The sequence below is a fragment of the Centropristis striata genome, chromosome 23 (assembly GCF_030273125.1).
Source record: "Centropristis striata isolate RG_2023a ecotype Rhode Island chromosome 23, C.striata_1.0, whole genome shotgun sequence".
Classification (NCBI taxonomy): Eukaryota; Metazoa; Chordata; class Actinopteri; order Perciformes; family Serranidae; genus Centropristis; species Centropristis striata.
The window spans coordinates 26,141,316-26,163,906 of NC_081539.1; the positions used below are offsets into that span (position 1 = coordinate 26,141,316).

General features: G+C 39.8%; 1 protein-coding gene across 1 annotated transcript in view; it reads left to right on the forward strand.

The window, feature by feature from the left end:
- sspo (SCO-spondin) overlaps positions 1-22,591 on the forward strand; it is a 138,349-nt gene that overhangs the window by 30,207 nt on the left and 85,551 nt on the right. Inside the window, exons 32-57 of the mRNA XM_059327455.1 lie at positions 561-794; positions 1,076-1,198; positions 1,461-1,558; positions 2,241-2,472; positions 2,574-2,726; positions 4,184-4,321; positions 4,427-4,609; positions 4,704-4,854; positions 6,055-6,214; positions 6,457-6,505; positions 7,189-7,290; positions 7,410-7,537; positions 8,827-8,947; positions 9,077-9,204; positions 9,829-9,970; positions 11,734-11,865; positions 13,204-13,384; positions 14,219-14,294; positions 15,022-15,043; positions 15,208-15,328; positions 16,696-16,909; positions 18,606-18,747; positions 18,899-19,075; positions 21,325-21,519; positions 21,653-21,730; positions 21,847-21,999. Coding sequence (XP_059183438.1) covers positions 561-794; positions 1,076-1,198; positions 1,461-1,558; positions 2,241-2,472; positions 2,574-2,726; positions 4,184-4,321; positions 4,427-4,609; positions 4,704-4,854; positions 6,055-6,214; positions 6,457-6,505; positions 7,189-7,290; positions 7,410-7,537; positions 8,827-8,947; positions 9,077-9,204; positions 9,829-9,970; positions 11,734-11,865; positions 13,204-13,384; positions 14,219-14,294; positions 15,022-15,043; positions 15,208-15,328; positions 16,696-16,909; positions 18,606-18,747; positions 18,899-19,075; positions 21,325-21,519; positions 21,653-21,730; positions 21,847-21,999 — 3,633 coding nt within the window. The remainder of the gene's footprint in view (positions 1-560; positions 795-1,075; positions 1,199-1,460; positions 1,559-2,240; positions 2,473-2,573; positions 2,727-4,183; positions 4,322-4,426; positions 4,610-4,703; positions 4,855-6,054; positions 6,215-6,456; positions 6,506-7,188; positions 7,291-7,409; positions 7,538-8,826; positions 8,948-9,076; positions 9,205-9,828; positions 9,971-11,733; positions 11,866-13,203; positions 13,385-14,218; positions 14,295-15,021; positions 15,044-15,207; positions 15,329-16,695; positions 16,910-18,605; positions 18,748-18,898; positions 19,076-21,324; positions 21,520-21,652; positions 21,731-21,846; positions 22,000-22,591) is intronic.

The following is a 22,591-nucleotide window of genomic DNA, read 5'->3' on the forward strand; positions in this document are numbered from 1 at the left end:
CATAGAACTACAAATGCACCACTATGTCCTCTTGTCAAGCCACTCACTCACATATGATGTTATGAAAACAAAACACATCAGCATCAGTATAATCTGGCAAAATTGACCCACTACATAAATAATAATAATAAAAATAATACATTTTATTTGAGAGGCGCCTTTCTTGGCACTAAAGGACACCGTACAAAAAGATAGAAAAAGATAGGGAAGGAAGGGTCCTCAATTTTCACAAAAAAATAAGTAAGCATTCAAATAACCATTCCCAGCAGCACAAATGTATTGAATTGATAGAGGCATCACAGAGGAAGACAAGACACAAACAAAAATCAAGAATCTAGAATCAAGTAGCATTTTGGTCCTCAGCTCATTTTAAACAGAAATCACCCTGAAATCACCTCAAAATTCATTTTTGAGCAACGGCTCCGATGGACAGTTTAACATATAAGCGAGGGATAACCAGATATTTTGCTTGTGCCCACACTGCCCTGGGCCCTTTAGAGGGCGTGGGCCCCTGGGCAATTGCCCACTTGCCCATATGGTTAAACCAGCTTTGTCTCCAGCTTGTAGGTCCAATGAGTTCAGCTGTGCCACAGTTGCGCAGTGTGTGCCTCAGGCCTGGCGCTGTGATGGGGAAACAGACTGTATGGATGGTAGTGATGAGCAGCAGTGTAGCGCCCCCTGTGGCCCTGGACAGGTGCTTTGCTCCAGTGGGGACCAGTGTGTGGACTACCAGCAGCTCTGTGATGGGACACCACACTGCAGGGACGCCTCAGACGAGAGTATCGACAACTGTGGTAGGTTGCAACACGTCTCCTCACGTTGTGCTGTATTTCTTTTCTTTCATCCCTGTCCTGTTCACCTCTGTCATATTGTATGTGTGTTTAATTATACGTTTTGGACGGGTTGATCGCTAATTTCATTGTTCTAGTACTTGTTACTCTGTGCAATGACAATAAAGGAAATCTGATATCTGATAATGTTAATTAAAATGTAAAGGTGTGAGTGTTAAGAAAAGTTTTATGTCACCAGGCCACAGAAATACTGAGCACTTAATATAATTATGTCTGTCTACTAGGCTCTACTAGGATACCTCCCTGTCCAGGCAGCTTCCTGTGCGACAACCGTACCTGTGTGAACATGTCACAAGTGTGCAACGGCGTCCCAGACTGTCCACGGGGCGATGATGAGTTGGTGTGTGGTGAGTTCTCATGAGATGAGGAGGAGAGAGGTGAGCACAGAAGTGTGGAGAGATGGAGTGAAGAGTTCGAGCAAGGTTCTAAAAAAGACCTGACAAAATGTTCTTTGTTATGTTCAAAGACCGAAACATAGGAATAAAAAAGGAATGAAGGAAGGGAAGCATAGATAGAGGAAGAAGCAAAGGAAGAAACACATTTGATGGTGACAGATATTGAAATCTGTGGTATGTTCAATAATATTTTTTTAATTCTTGCTCTGTCCAGATAAAACTGTCTCACCAGTTCCCCCTGGTGGTAGAAACACCACCGTCCCCTGTCCAGAGTTTACCTGTATGGATGGGTCCTGTGTCCCCTTCAACATGGTACGTCTATGTCCCACATGATATCCATCACCAGCAAGCCACACTATATAATATATTTAGGTGGTAGTGGGTGATTGATTAGGTTAAGTTAGTTGTTGTATTGTATAATAGCATTATCTCCTACTAGACCTTTTTGTGAATCTGAGGATTTGGACAGAATTTCCTTACAGTTCTTTTCTTGTCTAGAAATAGTACAAAAAAAGTGTTTCATACAAGAGAGATGTAACACAAAGTGCTTCACATAAAAAGGAGAAAGTAATAATAATAATAATAATAATAATAATATATATTTTTTTTAAATCATAAAAAAATAAAAAATAAAGTAAGTTAAGATAAAATAAAATAAAAACAAAAGTAAATAATGATAACAATAAAAAGTAAAAAAAAAGCTACATAAAAAAGATAAAAACAATAAATAAATAATTAAAAGTAGAGCATGATAATATATATATATGTATATATATATATATATATATATATAGATAGACTAATAAATAGTAGCAAATAAATAAACAAATAAAAGAGAAGATGTAAAACTAAGATGCATGAGCAGAAAAATCTCTAAAAATGGTAAACGCCAATTTAAAATCTAAGTCTTAAGTTTGCTCTTAAATATATATCTGCATCTGTACCCCCTCCTTCAATTACCATTCCTGTTCACTAACCCCACCCTGTTGCTTAGGTGTGTAATGGTGTTGGAGACTGCCCAGACTCCTCACCAGCTCCACCTGGAGGCCCCACTGATGAGCAGGGCTGTAGAAGCTGGAGCTCCTGGGGCCCATGGGGCCCCTGCAGCACCTCCTGTGGTACAGGCTCCATGAGCCGACAGAGAAGCTGCCCTCCAGGAGATCCACTGCTCCACTGTCAGGGACAGGACCTGCAGAGGCAGCAATGCTTCAACACCACCTGCCCTGGTAAGAAGGTGGACAGGAACTAAAAAATAAAAATGTTTCAGAATAAACTGGCTCAAAGTCCTGATACACATGAAGTGTGATTCTCTCTTCTCCCTCTACAGTGGATGGTGAGTGGCAGCCGTGGGTGAGCTGGTCCAACTGCTCCAGTGGTTGTGGTGGAGTTCAGGTCAGACACAGAGGCTGCATCCCTCCTCGCTACGGAGGCCGAGGCTGTTCACAGCTTCCTGGACCATCCAACCTGCCCATGGAAATTAGTAAGAGCTGTCTGTAAACTGAAGTTAAAATGATACAAACAATGTTCATGGTTAGCAATACAAAGGTACACTAATTGAGGAGGCAAGTTTTAACTTTAAACTGATCAAAATTAAATTTCCAAAGTAACATGGACTCTATTTAATGACGGTATGGTGCTTTGGGATTTTAAAAATAACATTTTTGTATTGCTGTGAAATTGACACTGACACAAAATGACCAAAAAAACTGTTATTGGTGTAAAGGCAAATATCTCCTAACCAAACCTCAGTATCTGCATGACTTCATACCACTAGAACTAAGAAAGGAACTATGTGTTTTTAATTCATTGTATTTGTGGTACTAAATTGATCTTTTTATACCAAATAAATCATGGTTTGTTGCTTAAAAACTTAGCTGATAGTGTTTTTCCAAAATGCAAAAGACAAAAAACAATCCAGACCAGTGTTTTCCCTAGAATTTTTTTCAGCAGCAGTGTTGCTGTGTCCGTGACCATGAGCAGTGCTGCCAACTTCTCAGTAAGGAAAGAAGCTATTGGCTGTACAAAAAGTCGCTAGAAGTCACTAAATGACGTCATCGCCTAATTTGCATAAATGTTCATGTACTTGTAATGGACGCTGTAGGAGAGAGGAATAACAAAAAGGGAGTAAAAAATACCCTGAATATGTTTAGAACTGCAAGTGCACTGTCTTCTGTCACAATTTCAACCCTCCTCCTCAGGACCGGCTAAAGTGACCCAAAAGAGACACTGACTGTAAACCAGCCAGCGGAGACTTTGCGCATGCATGATTTGCAGACTGGATGCTAAGGGGTTAACATCCCCTCTGGCTCTGTTACTGCAACTGGGAGAGACTCCTGCGGGAGGACTGTGCCGCTTCGACTCTCAGAAAGAGTCTCCGAAAGTCTTCAGTAACACCAGAAAAAGTCGATAGATTTGTCGCTAGTCGCTTTTTTGAAAAATAGTCGCTAGGGGGGTCTGAAAAGTCGCTAAATCTAGCAACAAATTCACTAAGTTGGCAACACTGCCGCTCACTGCCCTAAGGAGCTAAGCTGTTACGTTGACGTTGACGTTACGCTACCTGTGCTACTTGCTATATAGACTGTGTATAAGCTTGAATGTTAACATTTTACATTGATGTCCTAAGAGGGTCAGACAGGATTTGATGCATTCGTTGATGACTCAAAACAAGTCGAAAATAACGTTGTGTGTTGTTGTGCTCACACAGTGTATGTCAATCATTAGTGGTGATATTAATGATCATGTGAAATTTCAGCAGCGGCGCACGTAATTTAGCAGCGGTGGTGCGCTGCTGCTGAATGTATGTAGGGGAAACACTGCTGGCTCATCCCAACAAGAAAATATAATCAAAATGCAGAGTTGCAAAGACTGTGGGGATGCTAAGAAGGATTAAAGGATTAAAAATTAACTTTTTTCCTTTTCTTCCCTGTTCCACTGCAGAGCCTTGTCCTGACGATGGATGTGCCAACAGCAGCTGTCCCTCTGGGCTGGTGAGACACAGCTGTGCTCCCTGTCCACTGTCCTGTGCCCACATCAGCAGTGGGACCACCTGTGATCCGGTCACACCCTGCTCCTCAGGTCACTCAATTGCTGCTTGTAATCCATTTTGAAATTTCCAACATCATTTTTAGTTTCCCCTCATATGCTTTTTTCTAACTATCAATGTGTCTCTTCTAACTTCAGGTTGTTGGTGTCCAGAGGGTCAGGTGATGAGCCACATGCAACAGTGTGTGTCACCAGAGGAGTGTGTGTGTGAGGTGGCAGGTGTGCGCTACTGGCCGGGCCAGCAGATGAAGCTGGACTGTGAGATTTGTGTTTGTGAGAGAGGAAGGCCTCAGAGGTGCCAGCCCAACCCAGACTGTTCAGGTGAGTGTGTGAAGTTCAGCCACTCTGGTGTTTCACTTCAACATCAACAACAAAGTGTGAGCCATCCCACACAGTGTGTTTTGTAACACTGCAGTGCACTGTGGCTGGTCGTCATGGTCTGAGTGGGGAGAGTGTTTGGGGCCGTGTGGCGTTCAGAGTGTCCAGTGGTCGTTCCGCAGTCCAAACAACCCCACCAAGCACGGAGACGGGAGGACATGTCGAGGAATTTACAGGAAAGCCCGGCGGTACGTAGCCCCCTCACCATAGGACTGTTAACTACTGTTATGGCCTCATTAGTCTGTGGCCTAGAGGTTAGGAATCAGGCTTGTAACTGGAGGGTGGCAGGTTAGAATACCAGGATTGACAGTAGTGCCCTTGAGCAAGGCACATAACCCCTCCCTGGACGCACACACTGAAAAAAAGGTGTGTCTAAAAACCAGATAAAAACACTAAATCTGAGGGAAATTATCTTGCTGCATGGACAGATAATTTCACTTGACAAGATTTCTTAAATTTAGATTATTAAATCTAGAAATAAGCATGTTGAACACTTAAAAAAGAAAGAAAGAGTTAAGAAATTAACTCTTAGAACAAGATAAACGATCTAACACTTCTAAATCTAAAGTTTTAATGTTTTGGTGTCACATCCAACATCTCTGTTATTGCCACTATCATGACATTTTATAAATGGGTATAAAACTGGAATTGTTAATTTACTGAGCACATTCATTCTACCTTGTATGCAAGATACAAACAAAAATTTTAGATTTTAAGTTTGGTGTAGATATTTGTCATCCACAGAACTCTTGACCTTTTGTCTATTACTGCCTTTAGGCAAACATTTTACATTTACAAACATTATAAAATCAAATGAGCAGTTTAAATCAGAATGAGACACATGAGATCTTATTTTTTAGATCTCAATTTCTGCACCTGATAATTACTGACCACTGCACTGTACTGTACTTTACTGTTTCATTACCTCTCAAAGAAGAAAACCTATTATGATGCATTCCACTTATGAGCAAACACACATATATGTGTATACATACACGATATATTTTTCAATGTGATATGGAATTAGACCATATCGCATATATCGATATACTTCAAATTCGGACTGTGATCCTTGCTCTAGGCAAGCTGCAGCCTTTATTTAAGATTTTTTTTTTTTTAATGTGCACTTTGTGGAGCTTTGATTTTAAAAAAGGTACTCTTGTTCTTATACAGTATTTATTTTCACTTAAATAAACAGTTTCAATAAAACTACTTGTGACATGTCATATTTGACTTTGACTGAACATTTGCTCTCACTTTGCGATAAAAATATCAGGATATATATTGTATATCGAGATATCACTTTTGGTCCATATCGCCCAGCCCTAACTGCACCGGCATACATTTTCAACTAGTGTGTGTGTGTGTGTGTGTGTGTGTGTGTGCAGGTGCCAGACAGACCCCTGTGTGGAGTGTGAGTACCAGGGTCAGTCCCATGCAGTAGGAGACAGATGGAGGTCAGACCACTGCCAGCTGTGTCACTGCCTGCCCAACCTTACAGTGCAGTGCTCCCCCTACTGTCCATACGCTGCCAGTGGATGCCCACAGGTAAGACAGGAATTGTGTTTACGCGTTAAAGTGACTGCACTTACTGTACATGCATGGATATTTTTGCACATATATTTGAGTATGTGACGGTGTGCTCTTAAATGTTTCCATCTTATCTAATGTAAACAGTCTAATCCACAGCTCCGCTTCCTCTGCATCCTTTGCTTTTCCACTACATAGTTGTGTTCCATAGCAACTCTACCACACGTGCAACTGAGTCAAATGTTGTTGTTTTTGTGCAGGGCCAGAGTCTGGTGCCTGGAGAGGGAGACAAGTGTTGTTATTGTGAAGGTAAAAACTGTTCTGCTAACGGCACTGAATAAATGTCCTTCTGTTTGATGATGAACAAAATTATTTGCTATCCTTGCCTTCTGACCACAGAAATATCTCACATGTATGTCACCTGTATTTGTTTATTTTCATGATTGAATAAGCTTTAAATGTATAAAGAGCTTTTGTTGATAAAAGATAAAGAAAATTTGACCTAAAAAGGATGAGAAAAATAAAATCTTTGTAAAGATCCTACTATTTTTGTCCCTCCACAACAATATGGTAGAAATCCATACACTGTAAAAAAAAAAAAAATGTTAATTACAGTAAAACACTATCAAATTGCATCAGAAATAGGCGTAATATTAAAAATGTGTATATCACCGTAGTAGACACTAAATTACCGTAAATCAAGGAATAGTACAAAACTTAAACTATAAAAGTATTTAAAAAAATAAAAGGAGAATTAATGGAGAAATACCATAATGTCACAAAAACACAATTGCAAACCCTAAATTGCGGTTTTTGCTGATATTTACATTTAAATTCACAGTATAAAACCCACTCACTGTATTTTTTACATTTTTTTTTATTTTTTACATTTTTTACAGTGTATATATGATCCAGTTCATTGTTTCAAAAACTGCGACAAAGTGATTGTTCTCTGACATTAATCTCTCTATTCTACATCACCTCTGTAGGAGAAAATATCACCGTTCTTGTGACAATCAGCCCAGTCACGGTTACCTCCACACCAGCAGAGGGCACTACACCTGTGGTTCCCACATATCCACTTCCTCCTGGAGGTTAGTGAGGAGGAGGAAGACAATTTAAGCTTTTTTAGCATCTATGATTATTATCTAAGACTTGAGCTATTTCATCATTTAATGTAATGGAAGCTCACTTGCTCTCCTCCTTTGTCCAGATGAGTGTTGGTCTCCTCTGGGTGTTCAGACTCTTCCAGACTCCAGTTTCAGTGCCTCTTCAAAGCAGACTGGTCACCCCCCTGAAGCAGGGCGCCTCCATGGCTGGGACCCTCATACAGACCTCCAGGTACACAAAGCTGATAGATTTTTACTAACAACCAGATGGTGTTAGTTGCTAATCCTTTCAAGTTTCAAGACTGCTGTGCTGTAGATTGCACCCTGACCTTTGGAAAGAAAATGTTGATGTGCATAGGTAGATATAAACTAGCTAACATGAGCTTCTGGGCCTTAAGGCTCTAATGTAAGGGAGGTTTGTTGGTAGATTTCACAATTCTGCTTTTGTTTCTTTTCCCAAACACTTTTATTTGTGTCATCAGTATGTTCTGTGTTTCTTAGCCATGCTTGCAGTTTGGCTCAAGTGATGGCAATGTTGTTTGGTTGTTCATCCCTATACCAAAATAAAATATTACCAGAATAATTGGATGGATTACATCAGAGTCTCATGGGAAGAATCTGAATGTCTTTGGTTATTATCTGATTTTACTTCTTGTGCCTTCAGCAACATTAAACTTTAGGTTTTGAGTGAAATGACTTGTCATCTGTAGAATGGATTGCCAAGCTTTGGTACAGACATTCATGTCCCCCTTAAGATTAATTGTAATCATTTTCTTCTGCATTATCAGGTTAAAATGTCCAATATATTGGTTGATGCCACCTACTAATATGGAAGTGTTTGAAAACCAAACAACTATGGATGGCAACAACTGTCATTCAATGTAATTATCAAAATGTAATGTATATGCTATATTGTCACGAACCTGGTCTCACAGGAATCCGTGAAATAGCCACGGAATCACTCAAATTTCCGTGAAACTGACACGGATTTCGCTACAATGCAAGTTAATGACAGTCATATCCCGTGGCTATTCCAACATACAAAGTGATTATGTACATTCACTGAGTGAATATTTAGAAAATAAAACATAAATTCTCGCTAGAAATGTGATCAAAATCCATTTTTATGCAGAAACTAAGTCAAAATATTGTTTTTTTTCACTAAAAATGAGAGAACTGTCCGCCATGTTTTTTGTTCTGACCGCCGGGACCTTAAAAGTCACGTGACTTGGAACAACATGACATAGTCATATCCCGTGGCTATTCCATGGATATTTTTTCCTATTGGTTTGGAAATTTTAGTGATTCCGTGGCTATTCCACGGATTTTGAGTTAAGCGAATCCGTGGCTATTTCACGGATTCCTGTGAGACCATGTTGATTGTCACATGACATTTTGATCTCCACATGACCAACTCTGTATTTATACAACCATCTTGAAGTCTTAAACGTGGGAATTTTTCCCATCTCTGCTATCCTGCTGCAACATAAACTCGATGTGGAATTTACCATTTATCTGCAGGGCTGGAGCCCTGAACCTGAGGAGTATAAGGACCTACCACAGCGGAGCCCTGAGGGACACACGAGCAACACACAAAGTCCATACCTCCAGATAGACCTGCTGAAACCATTCAACATCACTGGTAAACATTTATGCAAGTGCTTTAGAACAAGTACAGGTTGAAATGCTGCTGTTCTTAATGCAAATTCCTATATGATCTTATTTGTCAGTAAGACAAATAAAATGCTTTCATCCCTCTGCCCTCCTGCAGGTGTGCTACTCCAGGGTGGTGGTGTCTTTGGCACTTTTGTGTCCAGCTTCTACCTCCAGTTCAGCCAGGACGGCAGACAGTGGTACACTTACAAAGAGCTTGTTACAGACGCCCGGCCCAGAGCCAAGGTTAGACATGAACCCATTAACCCTCTGGAGTCTCCAAAATCACATCCAGACTAGAAAACAAAGCAGCGTGGAGCCCTACTGTAAATTTACCTCTAAAGTTCTGGCTGTAAACTCCATGAGGCCAGTTTAATCCTCTTATATGTTATATTTGCAACCTTTGTACACATTTGCAACATTTACATTTTTTTATTGAGCATGATAGTGTTTTGGAAGTAAAACAAATATTCAAAATCACATTTTATGTTGGACTAAAGGACTAAAACACAAAATGACTAAAAAAAGACACAAAATAACCAAAAAAAGACACAAAATAACCAAAAAAAGACACAAAATGACCAAAAAAAGACACAAAATGAGAAGACAGAATGACCAAAAAACCCACAGAAGACACAAAATGACAAAAAAGACACAAAATGACCAAAAAAAAAAACAAACTAAAAAGATATAAATGACCAAAAAAAGACACAAATTGACTTACAGACACAAAAAGACATGAAAAGGATTAAAAATTGGGCAAAATAGCCCAAGATTCCTTAGAGTTAAGTACATGCATCTTTAGACGGAAGGCCACTTGCCATTGCTTTTTCAGATCATTTAATTGGTGTATTACCACTCTCCCTCCAGGTTTTCAATGGAAACCATGATGATCGAGGCGTGGCAGAGAGCCGACTGGACAGGATGGTTTCTGCTCAGTTTGTCCGCCTGCTGCCACACGACTTCCAGAATGGCATCTACCTTAGACTTGAGATCATGGGCTGTGGAGATGGTTAGTAGATAGCTGGATTATTTGAAGTTAGGTTGTATGAGGTATTGTCAGTTAATTACCTACAGTAGATGTCGGCCTGCACACCCCCAATTTAGAGAAGCAGGTAGGAGCAAAGGCACGAAAGCTAAGTAAAGTACTGCTGTGGACAGAGGCAGCAGAAAAATGTTCTTTAACTACCTAAAAACTGACCACGTAAAAAAAATCTAAATCAGTTTAAGTATATGCTATAATTGGTATACCATTGTCTAGGTCGGTCAATTTGTCAACTTGTTTTTTTGTCAGTGTTATAGCCATAGACTGTATAAATAATGGACGTAGTCACCGTGACGTCACCCATTGGTTTGTGGCCTGATGGAAGCATCGAGTTCAGCTTTACACTCGTAGCCATCTTGTGTCGCCATCTTGTTTCCGATACGGGGAGCAGACCATATCTGGACTGTGGAGGAGGAGAGGGATCTGATCACTGACTACAGCCTCTCTACACCTCAACCTGACTGAGAGAAGCTGCTGCTAATTCATGTTAGCATTAACTGGAGCATTAACTGGGATGTTAGTTTTGGCTAGCAAAAAACAAAAACAAAATGTTTGTTACTGACCTCAGAAAACTGACCAGCGACTCCTTGGAGTGTCTGTTAGTCCAACCAAACGCTGAACAAGACATTTTTACTGAAGAAAACGTTCAAATAAACTGTCATTAAGTGAAAATACAGTGAAAGGGTCAAAGTTATGAGCCCAAACCGCTATACCTCCTCTTTTCTGTCTATATAACGTTATATATAACTTTATTGACTCGTTGCCGTGGATATGCATTGGTCTGCTTCTCTCCTGATGACGGCTCTCCTTGTGAGTGACCTGTCAATCAAAGGTAGTCACACCCCAAATCATATGATTCTTTATCTTCTATTTTCTTCTAAATGGGGCCATTATTAGAACTATTAACAGCAAATTGTATTTAAGAAGATTTTTTACTAGCGATTAAAACCGTAGAGTTGTCCCAAAAACTTTTTCTGAGGTAATAAATCAAGTGAGAAGTTTTCTCATTTTGTATTAAAATGAATGGAAAAAAATCCTTTTGCAGCCGCCATCAGCACCCTATGCTGGATTTTTTTTGTAGAATGCAGTTTAAGGCACTTCCTGGTTTGCCTCACTGCTCAGACCTGGAGGTTGCCGCCTGGTTATAGCATCACTTTGGTGATTTAAAGCATTAGTTCAGATTCACCAAAGTCACACAATAACAACAAACAAAGTAACAAATTGGGTTGTGGTAAACCAACGATCCCATGTTCTGCAAGGTAAAGTGACTGTTACTGTCATTTTAATCTGGTGGCTTTAAAGAGAGCATACACAACAGCTTCAGTTCAGCTGTCTGCTGGCAGGGTAAAGTGGTTCAAGTATTCTAAATGTAGAATTCACCTAAATATTGATATTACTATTGAGTTTTTGTGACCTTTTTATGTCGCTATAATATACTTTCACTTACACTCTCGTCCACAGCTCTACACTGCTCAGCTGCCATGTCAGTATTCCTCCTGCTTCTCTATACTGGGGCCCTGCAGACTACCATCCACTGTAGTTAATACACTGTCTGTGGATAAAAACATCATTAAAACCCCACTTAGAAAATATCCAGACCATCCCTGTCATGTTATTTTGCTGGTGTTATGTGGTTTTGTGTACGGTAAATGAAAATATTCTAAAAAAGTTTCTCCTCTCCTCTCCTCCAGGTTTCCACTGGCTGACTACCCCTACGCCTCCCTCCCCTATCTCGCCAGTAGGTGGCTGCAGAGAGAAGGAGTTCCACTGTGAAAACGGTCGCTGTGTTCCAGCAGGTCCACTTGGAGTTGTTTGTGATGGAGTCAATGACTGTGGGGACGGATCAGATGAGATGTACTGTGGTAAGCTTTACACCCTAACACACCACAGTTTCAGTTATTGTATGAGAACCTTGCAGTTTTTCCTGGGATGTGGTAGAAAGGAAACCTGCTACAATCCAGTTATAAAAGTGTTTCCCATTAAAAACCTAAACTCTCTGTCCCGCCAGAGTCTTGTGTGCTGGGTCACATTTCAAGCTACTGAAAGTATTTTTACACGATTCATAATATAAAGTTATTTTGCGTTGTGTTGCCGTTTCTCAGCAGAGTCTGTCACCCATCAATCAGTCAAAGCCCCACCCCCACCTCTCCATGTCTCCTCCGAGACATGCGCACGCATTCACACACTTAAACACGCACTGAATTTTAGCTGCCCACCCGCTTTCCTCTTCAAAACAATTTCAGCATGATAGAGAAACGTGTCTACCTGTCAATATCAGTCCTTACCCCTCATGATTGATCCATATGCGTGTGTGCACGCTGTGCCAAATATTATCAACCTGCACGGGCCGATCAGAGATGATAAGTGATGGCCAGATGAAGCTCCATGAAGCCTAGAAGCTTTCCATCCAATTGTTTCAAAAAAAGGTTCATTTCTCGAGGTTTCATGTGCTCACAAACCCCCCTACTGGTCAAAACCTTTATTGTCATTTCAACTATTTGTGATGGCTTCAAATGTCATCAGTGACATCACTCGTCCTTAAAGAAACAAGCCTCGATACGCGCTTCATGAAAGACTTCCTGGATTTCTCGACACGCTCCGAAGCCTCAGCACAGTCCGTCCCATCACTAGAGATGATCCAAGCACACTGCTGCATACGCTGTTCGGTAGCCGTGAGCTAACATTAGCTAACAATGAAAGTTGTTTTTATCACACTAAAACTTCCTGTCGCTAAACGCATGCAGCTTTCAAAATGAGAGAAAGAGAAAAGTGTGTTTACAGAATCAACCACAGAATTTACAAGAAGACTGTCAAAATAAGATGCCTTAAATTGAATACACAAGAACCCTTATTCTCCTTAAATAATTAAATAATTCTTAAAATATGCAATCATTTAGATCAGTATATATGATGGAATATTGGCATTAGAATGTGTAAAAGGCCACCAAATTTGGGCTTTTATTGAGAAAAAAATTCTCCTGGGGGGATCCTACAATACGGTATCTCCTGACTGTAAAAAAATGTTATGCGAGATGTTTTTTGATTGAGCTCTCATAAAATCCTGTGCGAAACACTGCATAAACTGTCGGCCATCTTTTGTCCTGGTGCTTTTTAATTGGCGCTTTTTAATTTCTTAAATAGACTTTTCTATATTCAGCTTTGGTATGTGTGACTTGCAATCATTCTTACTTATGTTGCAGGTACACAGCCATCCTCTACAGCGGTCAGTCCACGCAGCTGCCCTGCAGGTCAGTTCTCCTGCCCTCCACCAGGGGGCTGCATTGAGGCAGGGAAGCGTTGTGATGGGATCCCCCACTGTCCCAGAGGAGAGGATGAAGCTGGCTGCCACTCTCACGGCAAAGTCACTGCCCAGTCAGACAGGTAGAGGGCATTATTATCATATGGTAATAGTCAAGTCAAGTCAAGTCATGTTTATTGATATAGCCCATTTCGAACATGGTCTCACAGGAATCCGTGAAATAGCCACGGATTCGCTTAACTGAAAATTCGTGGAATAGCCACGGAATCACTCAAATTTCCGTGAAACTGACACGGATTTCGCTACAATGCAAGTTAATGACAGTCATATCCCGTGGCTATTCCATGGATATTTTTTCCAATTGGTTTGTTCCAAGTCACGTGACTTTCAAGGTTCCGGCGGTCAGAACAAAAAACATGGCGGACAGTTCTCTCATTTTTTGTGAAAAAATCAATATTTTGACTTAGTTTTTGCATAAAAATGGGTTTTGATCACATTTCTAGCGAGAAATATATGTTTTATTTTCTAAATATTCAGTCGTTGAATGTACATAATCACTTTGTATGTTGGAATGTGTATGTCATTAACTTGCATTGTAGCTGAATCCGTGTCAGTTTCACGGAAATCTGAGTGATTCCGTGGCTATTCCACGGATTCTGAGTTAAGCGAATCCGTGGCTATTTCACGGATTCCTGTGAGACCATGTTGCCCATTTCATACACAGAACGGTAGCACAATGTGCTTAACATAATCATAACAATCACATATTAAAATATCTAAAATGTCATGTCATAAGAGGTCAAATCGATTAAAATAGTTCAAATAATTTTAATTTAAAAAATGAAGACATGTACAGTTGATAATAATATGTTATAGTTGTAGTCATTACTGCTTGTTACCTTGTATTTTATCTCTGTTTATCCAGCTCTTCTTTCATTCTTTCTTGGTTTTTACAGACCATACACCCCCACCCCCGCCCCTCTCAGGACTCCATCCATAGCTGCTGTCACTCATCCTGCAGTAACACCAACGGTAAGAGAAGACTTTGATTAATCGTCAGTTCTTCTGTTTTCACTCCTTTTCTTTCTAATGTCATCTAAAGAAAACAGTAATAAATGATGATTAGATGATAGGACAGAAAGTTATTCAACAGTTAGTCACAGTTTAGTGTGATTAAAACAACTTATTGTTAGCTAATGTTAGCTCGCGGCTACTGAACGGCGTATGCAGCAGTGTGTTACGATTAGGGCTGGGCGATATGGACCAAAAGTCATATCCCGATATATTTAGGCTGAATATTGATATATGGTATATATCCCAATATTTTTATCACACAGTGAGAGCAAATTTTCAGTCAAAATCAAAGCCAAATATGACATGTCACAAGTAGTTATATTGAAACCATTCATTTAAGTGAACATAAATACTCTAATCAACAGGTTAAACAATTTTTTATTACATTTCATACAGCAGCAGCATACAATACACACAGATGTATCAGTGATGACTATGGATGCATCAATTTGTTTTAAGCAAATTAGAAAATTTTCATTTTGTTTTATTAATACTTTACAGCTAATATTTACACTAATAATGTATTGTCTGTGGAATTTATTTGGGAAGGGGTAAAAGACAGAGATTCTACCTTTTCCCAGCCTTAACTGCTAACAGACAGAATTAGACAAGAATATAAATAGGTTAATATTGGTACATAATGTATATCTATATACACTTAATTTATTTTCTAATGTATTTACAGGATGGTGGCCCAGGATATCGTGGTGAGCCTCTGTTCATTTTGTGTTTTGAAAGCCTCCGTTCATTTTTTATAAAAGTAAAACTCAAAAGCTCCTGCAGGCCAAATGCTTGAATGTGTTGTATTTGAAGTGTTCAGTTTGCCAAACTGGCTCTGTTGGATAGTGTTAAAATTCATCGTATTCTGCAGGCATCTGCTCCTCTCCCCTCGGACTGGAGGATGGGAGAATTCGATATGGTCAGCTGACCTCGTCTTCATCTCGTGAGAACAACCCTGCTGACGCCGGACGACTGAACATCGTCCCTAACGTGTGAGTGATCTGATCTTTGTATGGTTGTCATATGGGCTTAAATTTGTTTAATTAATAGCTGTAAATGCACAGAGGGTGATCTACAAATAGCCCTTGATTTGCACACGTGATTTGCTATCCACAAATACAAATTTCTAATTTGTAACTTGTATTTTGGTGATCCACAAATGCTGAATCACACTTCACAAGCAGAATTTTCAGTTTTACAAATGCCTCTTTTTTCTTTTTTTTTTTTTTTTTTTTTTTTTCAAATACACATTTATTTGTAAAAACCAACACACAAGTTACAAATCCTATGGCGGGCCATTTGTGAATCACAAGCAATTTGCTTGTGGATCTGTGTGGATCTCGTCAAGAACGTCTCAAAAATGCATCTTTGAGGAAAGAGATGCGTGTGTGATTGATAATTCAGTAATGCAGAGTCACACTTCACAAACAGAATTTTCAGTTTTAGAAATTTATTTTTTGTTTTTACAAATGGAAAAGTGGGTATTTACAAATACACAATATATTTACAAATACACACTTAGTTGTAAAAACCAAAATACAAGTTACAAATTTGAAATTTGTATTTGTGGATAGCAAAACACTAGCCTGGGTATACCCATACTGCCTTGCGCGATTGAATTTCATTTTTAACCTCCAGGCAGTCTGGCAACCAGAGAGGTTTCTTAGCCCTGTTTTAGGGATCCAATCACAGAGCGGGGAGGGACGGCAAGACGATGACGCGTACTACTCGGCACTTGGAAGCTTGTAGTTTTCTTACGGATCCAACATGGCTGCTGCAGACGCGAAACTCTCTTTAGCTGTAGATGGTGTTGTCAGTGGATGTGTGTGGCTGAATGACATGAGGGGGAATAAAGCGTGGAAATAAATAATCTTGCAGAAAGCGAGAACTGGAGAAGCAAAGCAGCAAGCAACACTCTCTCACAGACACACACACAACAAACATCCATTTCTGTAGCTCTACAACGTCATCTGGTATAACTGATACGATTGGCTAAGAGCTACCTACAGACGCTTTGATAGACATCCTTAGCGCCCAATAAACGACTCCAGAGGATCGTAAACGACACCTCCTCTACGGAGAAATGAACGGATGGTTGCCAGACTAGATCTCATTTGAGATTAGTCTGGTGTTAGCCAGGCTAGCAAAACACGTGTGCAAATCAAGGACTATTTGTAGACCACCCTCTGTGCGTTTACAGGTATTAATGAGACAAATTTCAGCCCATATTGTCACCACTAAAGTATCACTTTGTTTGAACATTTGATATGTTTTTTTTAATCACCTGAAAGCCTGGTGAATGATTAATATGTAAAGCACCTGAAAATATTACAAACTGTGACTATGATCTTTTATGCAGTCAGGTTATGGAGCCAGGATGGAGCCCCTTACCTGCAGATCCACAGCCATATTTTCAGGTGGACTTCCTTGAACCTACATGGGTATCAGGGGTGGTGACCCAGGGCAGTGAACGCATGTGGGGTTACCTCACTAAATACCGCCTCGCCTTCGCTCTGCACAGCAGCCTCTTCACTGACTATACTGAGGACGGGAAGCCTGGTGGCCCTGCTAAGGTAATCTGTACTGATTTGGACTTTTACTGTCTTAGTCAACATATGTCGCTTTCTATATAAACATTTATTCTCATATGAATTAATGTTTCATGAATGGATTTGTAACGACTGCGAATGTAATAATGCCCACAAACGTAATAAACCACAAACGTAATTATAATCTGCAGCTTTTAATGCAATAATCCCACAAATTTAATAAATTCTCCACAAACGTAATAGCCGCTGCCTACTACAAACATAACGCGCAATTTCCCACAAATGTAATAACTATTACGTTTGCAAGGACTTATTATGTTTACCGCGAAGTGAAAATCTTCAACTTTCAATATTGTAATAAATTCCCACGATGTAATAATACAAAGAATAATGGTTGTTGTTTGTTGTGGTTGTTGTTGTGTTTGTTCTCTCTCTCTCTCTCTCTTTCTCTCTCTCTCTCTCTCTCTCTCACTGCTGTCACTACCTGCCAAGTCTATCAATTTCCCCCCTCCACTCAAAAATGTGTTTTCATATTGCTCCTACACTTGAATGTTTGAGTTTCCAACTTTTTTGATGCCATATTATTGCATATTTCTTGATTATGGATTTTAATGAGGGAAAAGGATTTTAACAAGATCATTTAACTTTTTGGGTGTGAAAACTATACGAGTCACATTAGCCTATTATTCAAATAAAGGTATTTTATATAAGCTACACCTTAAAACATGTCTAGAAGGAGTCTTTAATAATTGAATTGTGTGGGGGGGGGAACGGAGAGCCAGCAGCTTGATTTTGCACCCACGGTCAGTATTAGTAGTGTGTGTATAGGCAAACAAACAAACAATCAACAACAACCACAACAACCACTATGTATTGCATTGCTACATTTGTGGGAACTTATTACAATTTTGAAAGTTGAAGATTTTCACTCTCCCACAAACGTAATAAGTCCCTGCAAACGTAATAGTTATTACATTTGTGGGAAATCGCGTGTTACGTTTGAAGTAGGCAGCGGATATTGCGTTTGTGGAAAATGTATTACGTTTGGGATTATTGCATTCGCGGGCGTTACAGGATTCATACATGATAGAGAACAAGAAAAATCTGATACATTAATCATTCCATGCACTCATACACTACCGGTCAAAAGTTTTAGAACACCCCAATTTTTCCAGTTTTTTATTGAAATTCAAGCAGTTCAAGTCAAATGAACAGCTTGAAAGGGTACAAAGGTAAGTGGTGAACTGCCAGAGGTAAATAAAAAAAGATAAGCTTAACCAAAACTGAAAAATAATGTACATTTCAGAATTATACAAGTAGGCCTTTTTCAGGGAACAAGAAATGGGTTAACAACTTAACTCTATGGAGTTTTGGGCTATTTTATCCATTTTTGAATTCTTTTCATGTCTTTGTAAGTCATTTTATGTCTTTTTTGGTAATTTTGTGTCTTTTTTTAGTCATTTTGTGTCTTTTGGTGTCTTTTTTTTGTAATTTTTTAGTCCTTTAGTCCAACATAAAATGTGATTTTGAATCTTTTTTTTACTTTCAAAACACTATCACACTCAATCAAGAATTTTAAATGTTGCAAATGTGCATTAATTTCAGAGTACACTGAGACATTAAACTGCATAATTTTCCATTTAATTCTGGAAAAGTTGGTGTGTTCTAAAACTTTTGACCAGTAGTGTATGTTGAAGTGTTGTGTTGGTTGGGGTGTCAGGTGTTTGAGGTGCGGATGGTGGGCAGGACCCCTGTGACCCGCTGGCTGGGTCGGCTGGTCAGAGCTCGCTACCTGCGCATCATCCCGGTGGAGTTCAGACACACCTTCTACCTGCGTGCTGAGGTCTTCGGCTGCAGAGGAGGTGAGGAATTCAACTGAAATCACAACTAAATGTTAACTTTCCTCATTCTCAGTTCATCTTGTAATCCAGTTCTTTGTTTTACACAGCTAGTGCTGGGATGTTCAGCCTTCTTCACATTGGTGTTAATATGAATCTCCTCCTGCTCCTGTAGATGAGCTGGTGACCCCCAGCAGTGTGACCACATCTCCCTCTGGTGGTGGGAAAGTGACTGTGCAGCGCTGTAAGCCAGGACAGTTCGCATGCCAGCACAGTGAAGAGTGTGTCTCTGTCTCTGTGCTCTGTGATGGTCGACCGGACTGCAAGGACCACTCTGATGAGATCAACTGTGGTGAGAGCTGAGTGATATTTGGTCCAGTATATTTTTATTTAAAGTCATGTCGTGCCCAATGTTATTGTAGTTCACGAAAACTAACAAAATAACGAAAACTAGAATTGAAAAAACATTTTAATTGTTAACTGAAATAATATAAAAACGAGAGTTTCTAAAAAAAACCCATAACTAACTGAAACTGTATTTTGTGGTTACAAAACTAACTAAAATTAACTAAAATGATTGTGAAAATGTCCTTTGTTTTCGTCTTTGTCAACTTTTTTCATACGTAAACCTTTTTGGTTGATATGAAATCTATTTCATCTATCTGGTTTTATGACTTAATAAACTTATTGGGACTCAGATGGATCAGACACAGGAAATAAAGGCAACATTTATTGTGACCTTATTGAATCTCACAGCCAACAAATACCCCATTACAAAAGAACTAAAACTAACGCTAAAACTAATAAAAACTAAACTATAACTAAGCATTTTCCAAAAAATAAAAACTAATTAAAACTAGCAAACTCACTGTAAAAACTAATTTAAACTAACTGAATTTGATAACAAAAAAATCACAACGAAATTAAAACTAAAACTAATGAAAAATCCAAAACTATTATAACCTTGGTCGTACCGCCAATGTTTGGTCTCTTTATATGATTAAAGCTGGGGTAGGCAGTTTTCTTTCTGCATCATTGGGCAAAATATCTATAATAGGCTTTTAGCATATTATAATTCAGATGGTCTGATAGAAAACAAGACTTCTGCACCTCCTCTTGGCTCTTTTTTCAGGCTTTGGAAAATCTAGCCCATGACCAGAAACTCTGGCCAATCACAGATCATTTCCATAAGAGGCTTTTCCTATTGGCTGTTTACGTATGCAGATGTGTGCATGTCCCTTCAGCTGGTGGAAGCCTGATTCAATGGTAGAAAATCCTGCAGAAAACACTGCTCTTCCAGCATTGGCAACAACTTGCTACACTACAAAGCAAAAAAGCACAAAGAAGGAATAGGGTGTTCTAAAAAAAGAGAGTCCTACAATAAATGTAATGAAACACGAGTCAGTATCGATGAAGCCTTTTAAAGATGCAGAGAAAATGTAGCTAATATCTTTTCCATGTGCTAACTGTATTCAATATGCAGATATTGACAGGTGTTTGTAGCAAGCTCCAGCCTCAAATCTCTAATCACCTCAAAGAGCTTTACAGGCACACAAGTTTGCAAAGAAATTTGCTCTCAAGGAACTGCTGCTATGCAATGTAGGCTAATAAGCTGAATAAGCTAATTAGCTGAATAAGCTAATAAGACAGTGAACTCATGGCTACACTTGTAGAAGGCTAAACTATTAGCAACATTTTCTCTTTATCTCTCTGACAGTTTAGCCTTCTGCTTACTGTAGCTATAGCCTCATGGCTTTGGTTAGTAAAAGGCTAAAACAACTGAAAACTGTCATTTTCTCTCTAACTCTGAAACATTTCCGCAATATTGACACACAGGAAAAAAACGCTACACCAGTCAATTCCGGGTTCATCCCTATGTTCCCCGAGACCCTTTTTTTAGAAAAAAGGTCCTATATTCCCCGTTTTTCCAAGAAGGGTCCTATGTTCCCCTGTACCAATACATACAGCATGTTCCCCGCAATCTATCATTCTTTACAGTAGGCTCTCAGCATGGCCAGCAGGCCTACCGTCGCATGGCCCACCTTAGCTCAAGCAGCCCAAAGCTTAAATTTGCACAGCAGCTACTTTCTGGTTACTTTGCAGTTCATTTTTTTTGCTTTTTAGATCTAGGATTACTCATGTTTGTATATTCCCACCCCTAATCATATTGTCTTGCATCGAGGTTTAGCTTTTTCCCTTTACGGTTAGGGTGAGGTTATTTGCATATATGCGTGTCTAACAGCCCGTAGGCCTACATAGGCCTATTTGCCATGGAATTTGGTAGTAATAGTGGAAAAAGTAACAGACCACGGAACATAGGACCCTTTTTGGGAAAAGCGGGGAAAAAGGGTCCTATGTTCCCCAGTCTCATACAAAGAGGGGAACATAGACACGCTCCCGTCAATTCTAAGCGCCTGAATTGACAGTTTGTTTGACAATTTGACACCTGAATTTTCTTCATGGGGATCAATAAAGGAATAACTCATCTTATGTTAATTTAGTCATGAAATATACAGCACCTTCCTGACTCCCTTGTGTTCCATTGTCTTTTATCCTTGTTTATCTTTCTGTATGTCTCCTTCTCCCCATCCTGCTCTTCAGGTACTGCTCCAACCAAAGGCCCTCCAGGACTACAGAACCAGACCAGCCCCACAGGGGGACCAGGTTTCCATGGTGTCAGTACAACAGGTGCCCCAGGCCTCCATACCACCAGGCCCCAAGGTGGCCATCCTGGTGTGGCTAGCCCAGGGGTCACAGGTCAAACTGGACTTCATAAATCTACAACGTCAAGTACAGGTATTATCGGCTGTTGATCAGATCTACTTTTCACTCTTTCTTGTTACATTTTTTACCTGGATTACTTCCCCCTTTTTTGGCTGTATCTGTTTGCAAATCACTTTTGATGAGTTCAGCCCATCCATCTAACCAGGGCTCAGCACTGGACAACCTGGACTGCATCTCACAACAGCCCTTGATTCTGGAAGACCTGGACTGCAAACCACAAAAGGTGAGAGACACAACAGCCTTGCTAGTTATCCTACAACCAGGCGTAACCCATGGATTATTACTTCATACAGGATGGGCATCCTTTACTGTATAACTTCTTTATTATTTTAATTACAGCCCCTTGGAACACTACAACCCCCCATGATGGTGGCCTACCCAGAGTCTGCAAGGAGGGCCAGTTTGTGTGCCGGTCTTTTGGCTGTGTTGATTCGGCACAGGTGTGTGACGGCAGACGGGACTGTTGGGACGGTTCAGATGAAGAACGCTGTGGTAAGCATCAACAATGACAAGGCAGAACTACTACAGTCTTATAAACACTGTTCACTAATCCAACCTGACTCTCTTTGCTAAACTGAGATCGCTGTACACCAGGGGTAGGCAACCTGTGGCTCTGGAGCCACATGTGGCTCTTTAGGACATCTGCAGTGGCCTCCTGTGGCTGTGACAAAAGAAATTATCCGAAAAGAAACATTCATTTCTTGACATTTTTATTTGTATTTATCATTGGTGTAGGCCCAAATAAATCTGTATTCTTCATTTGTAAAATGTGTACCTTATATATGCCATTAAAAAGTATTGGGGCTGATTGGGTTGCTGATATTGGTACCATAGTGAACATATATAGTTTCATGATGGACTTCACAGATCTGAGTAAAAAAGTGATCTAAAAAATGATATTCTTTGGAATAAAATAATAATTAGTGTGGTATTATTGGAAAAACTTGTTTGTGAGTTGAACCAACTTCCAGTGGCGGTTCTACACAGGGGCCTCCAGGGGCCACTGCCCCTGTGAAGAAGCCCTTGGCCCCTGCTGTGGCCCCTGTGTCAAATTAATAATAAAATGATCAATTTATAACAATGA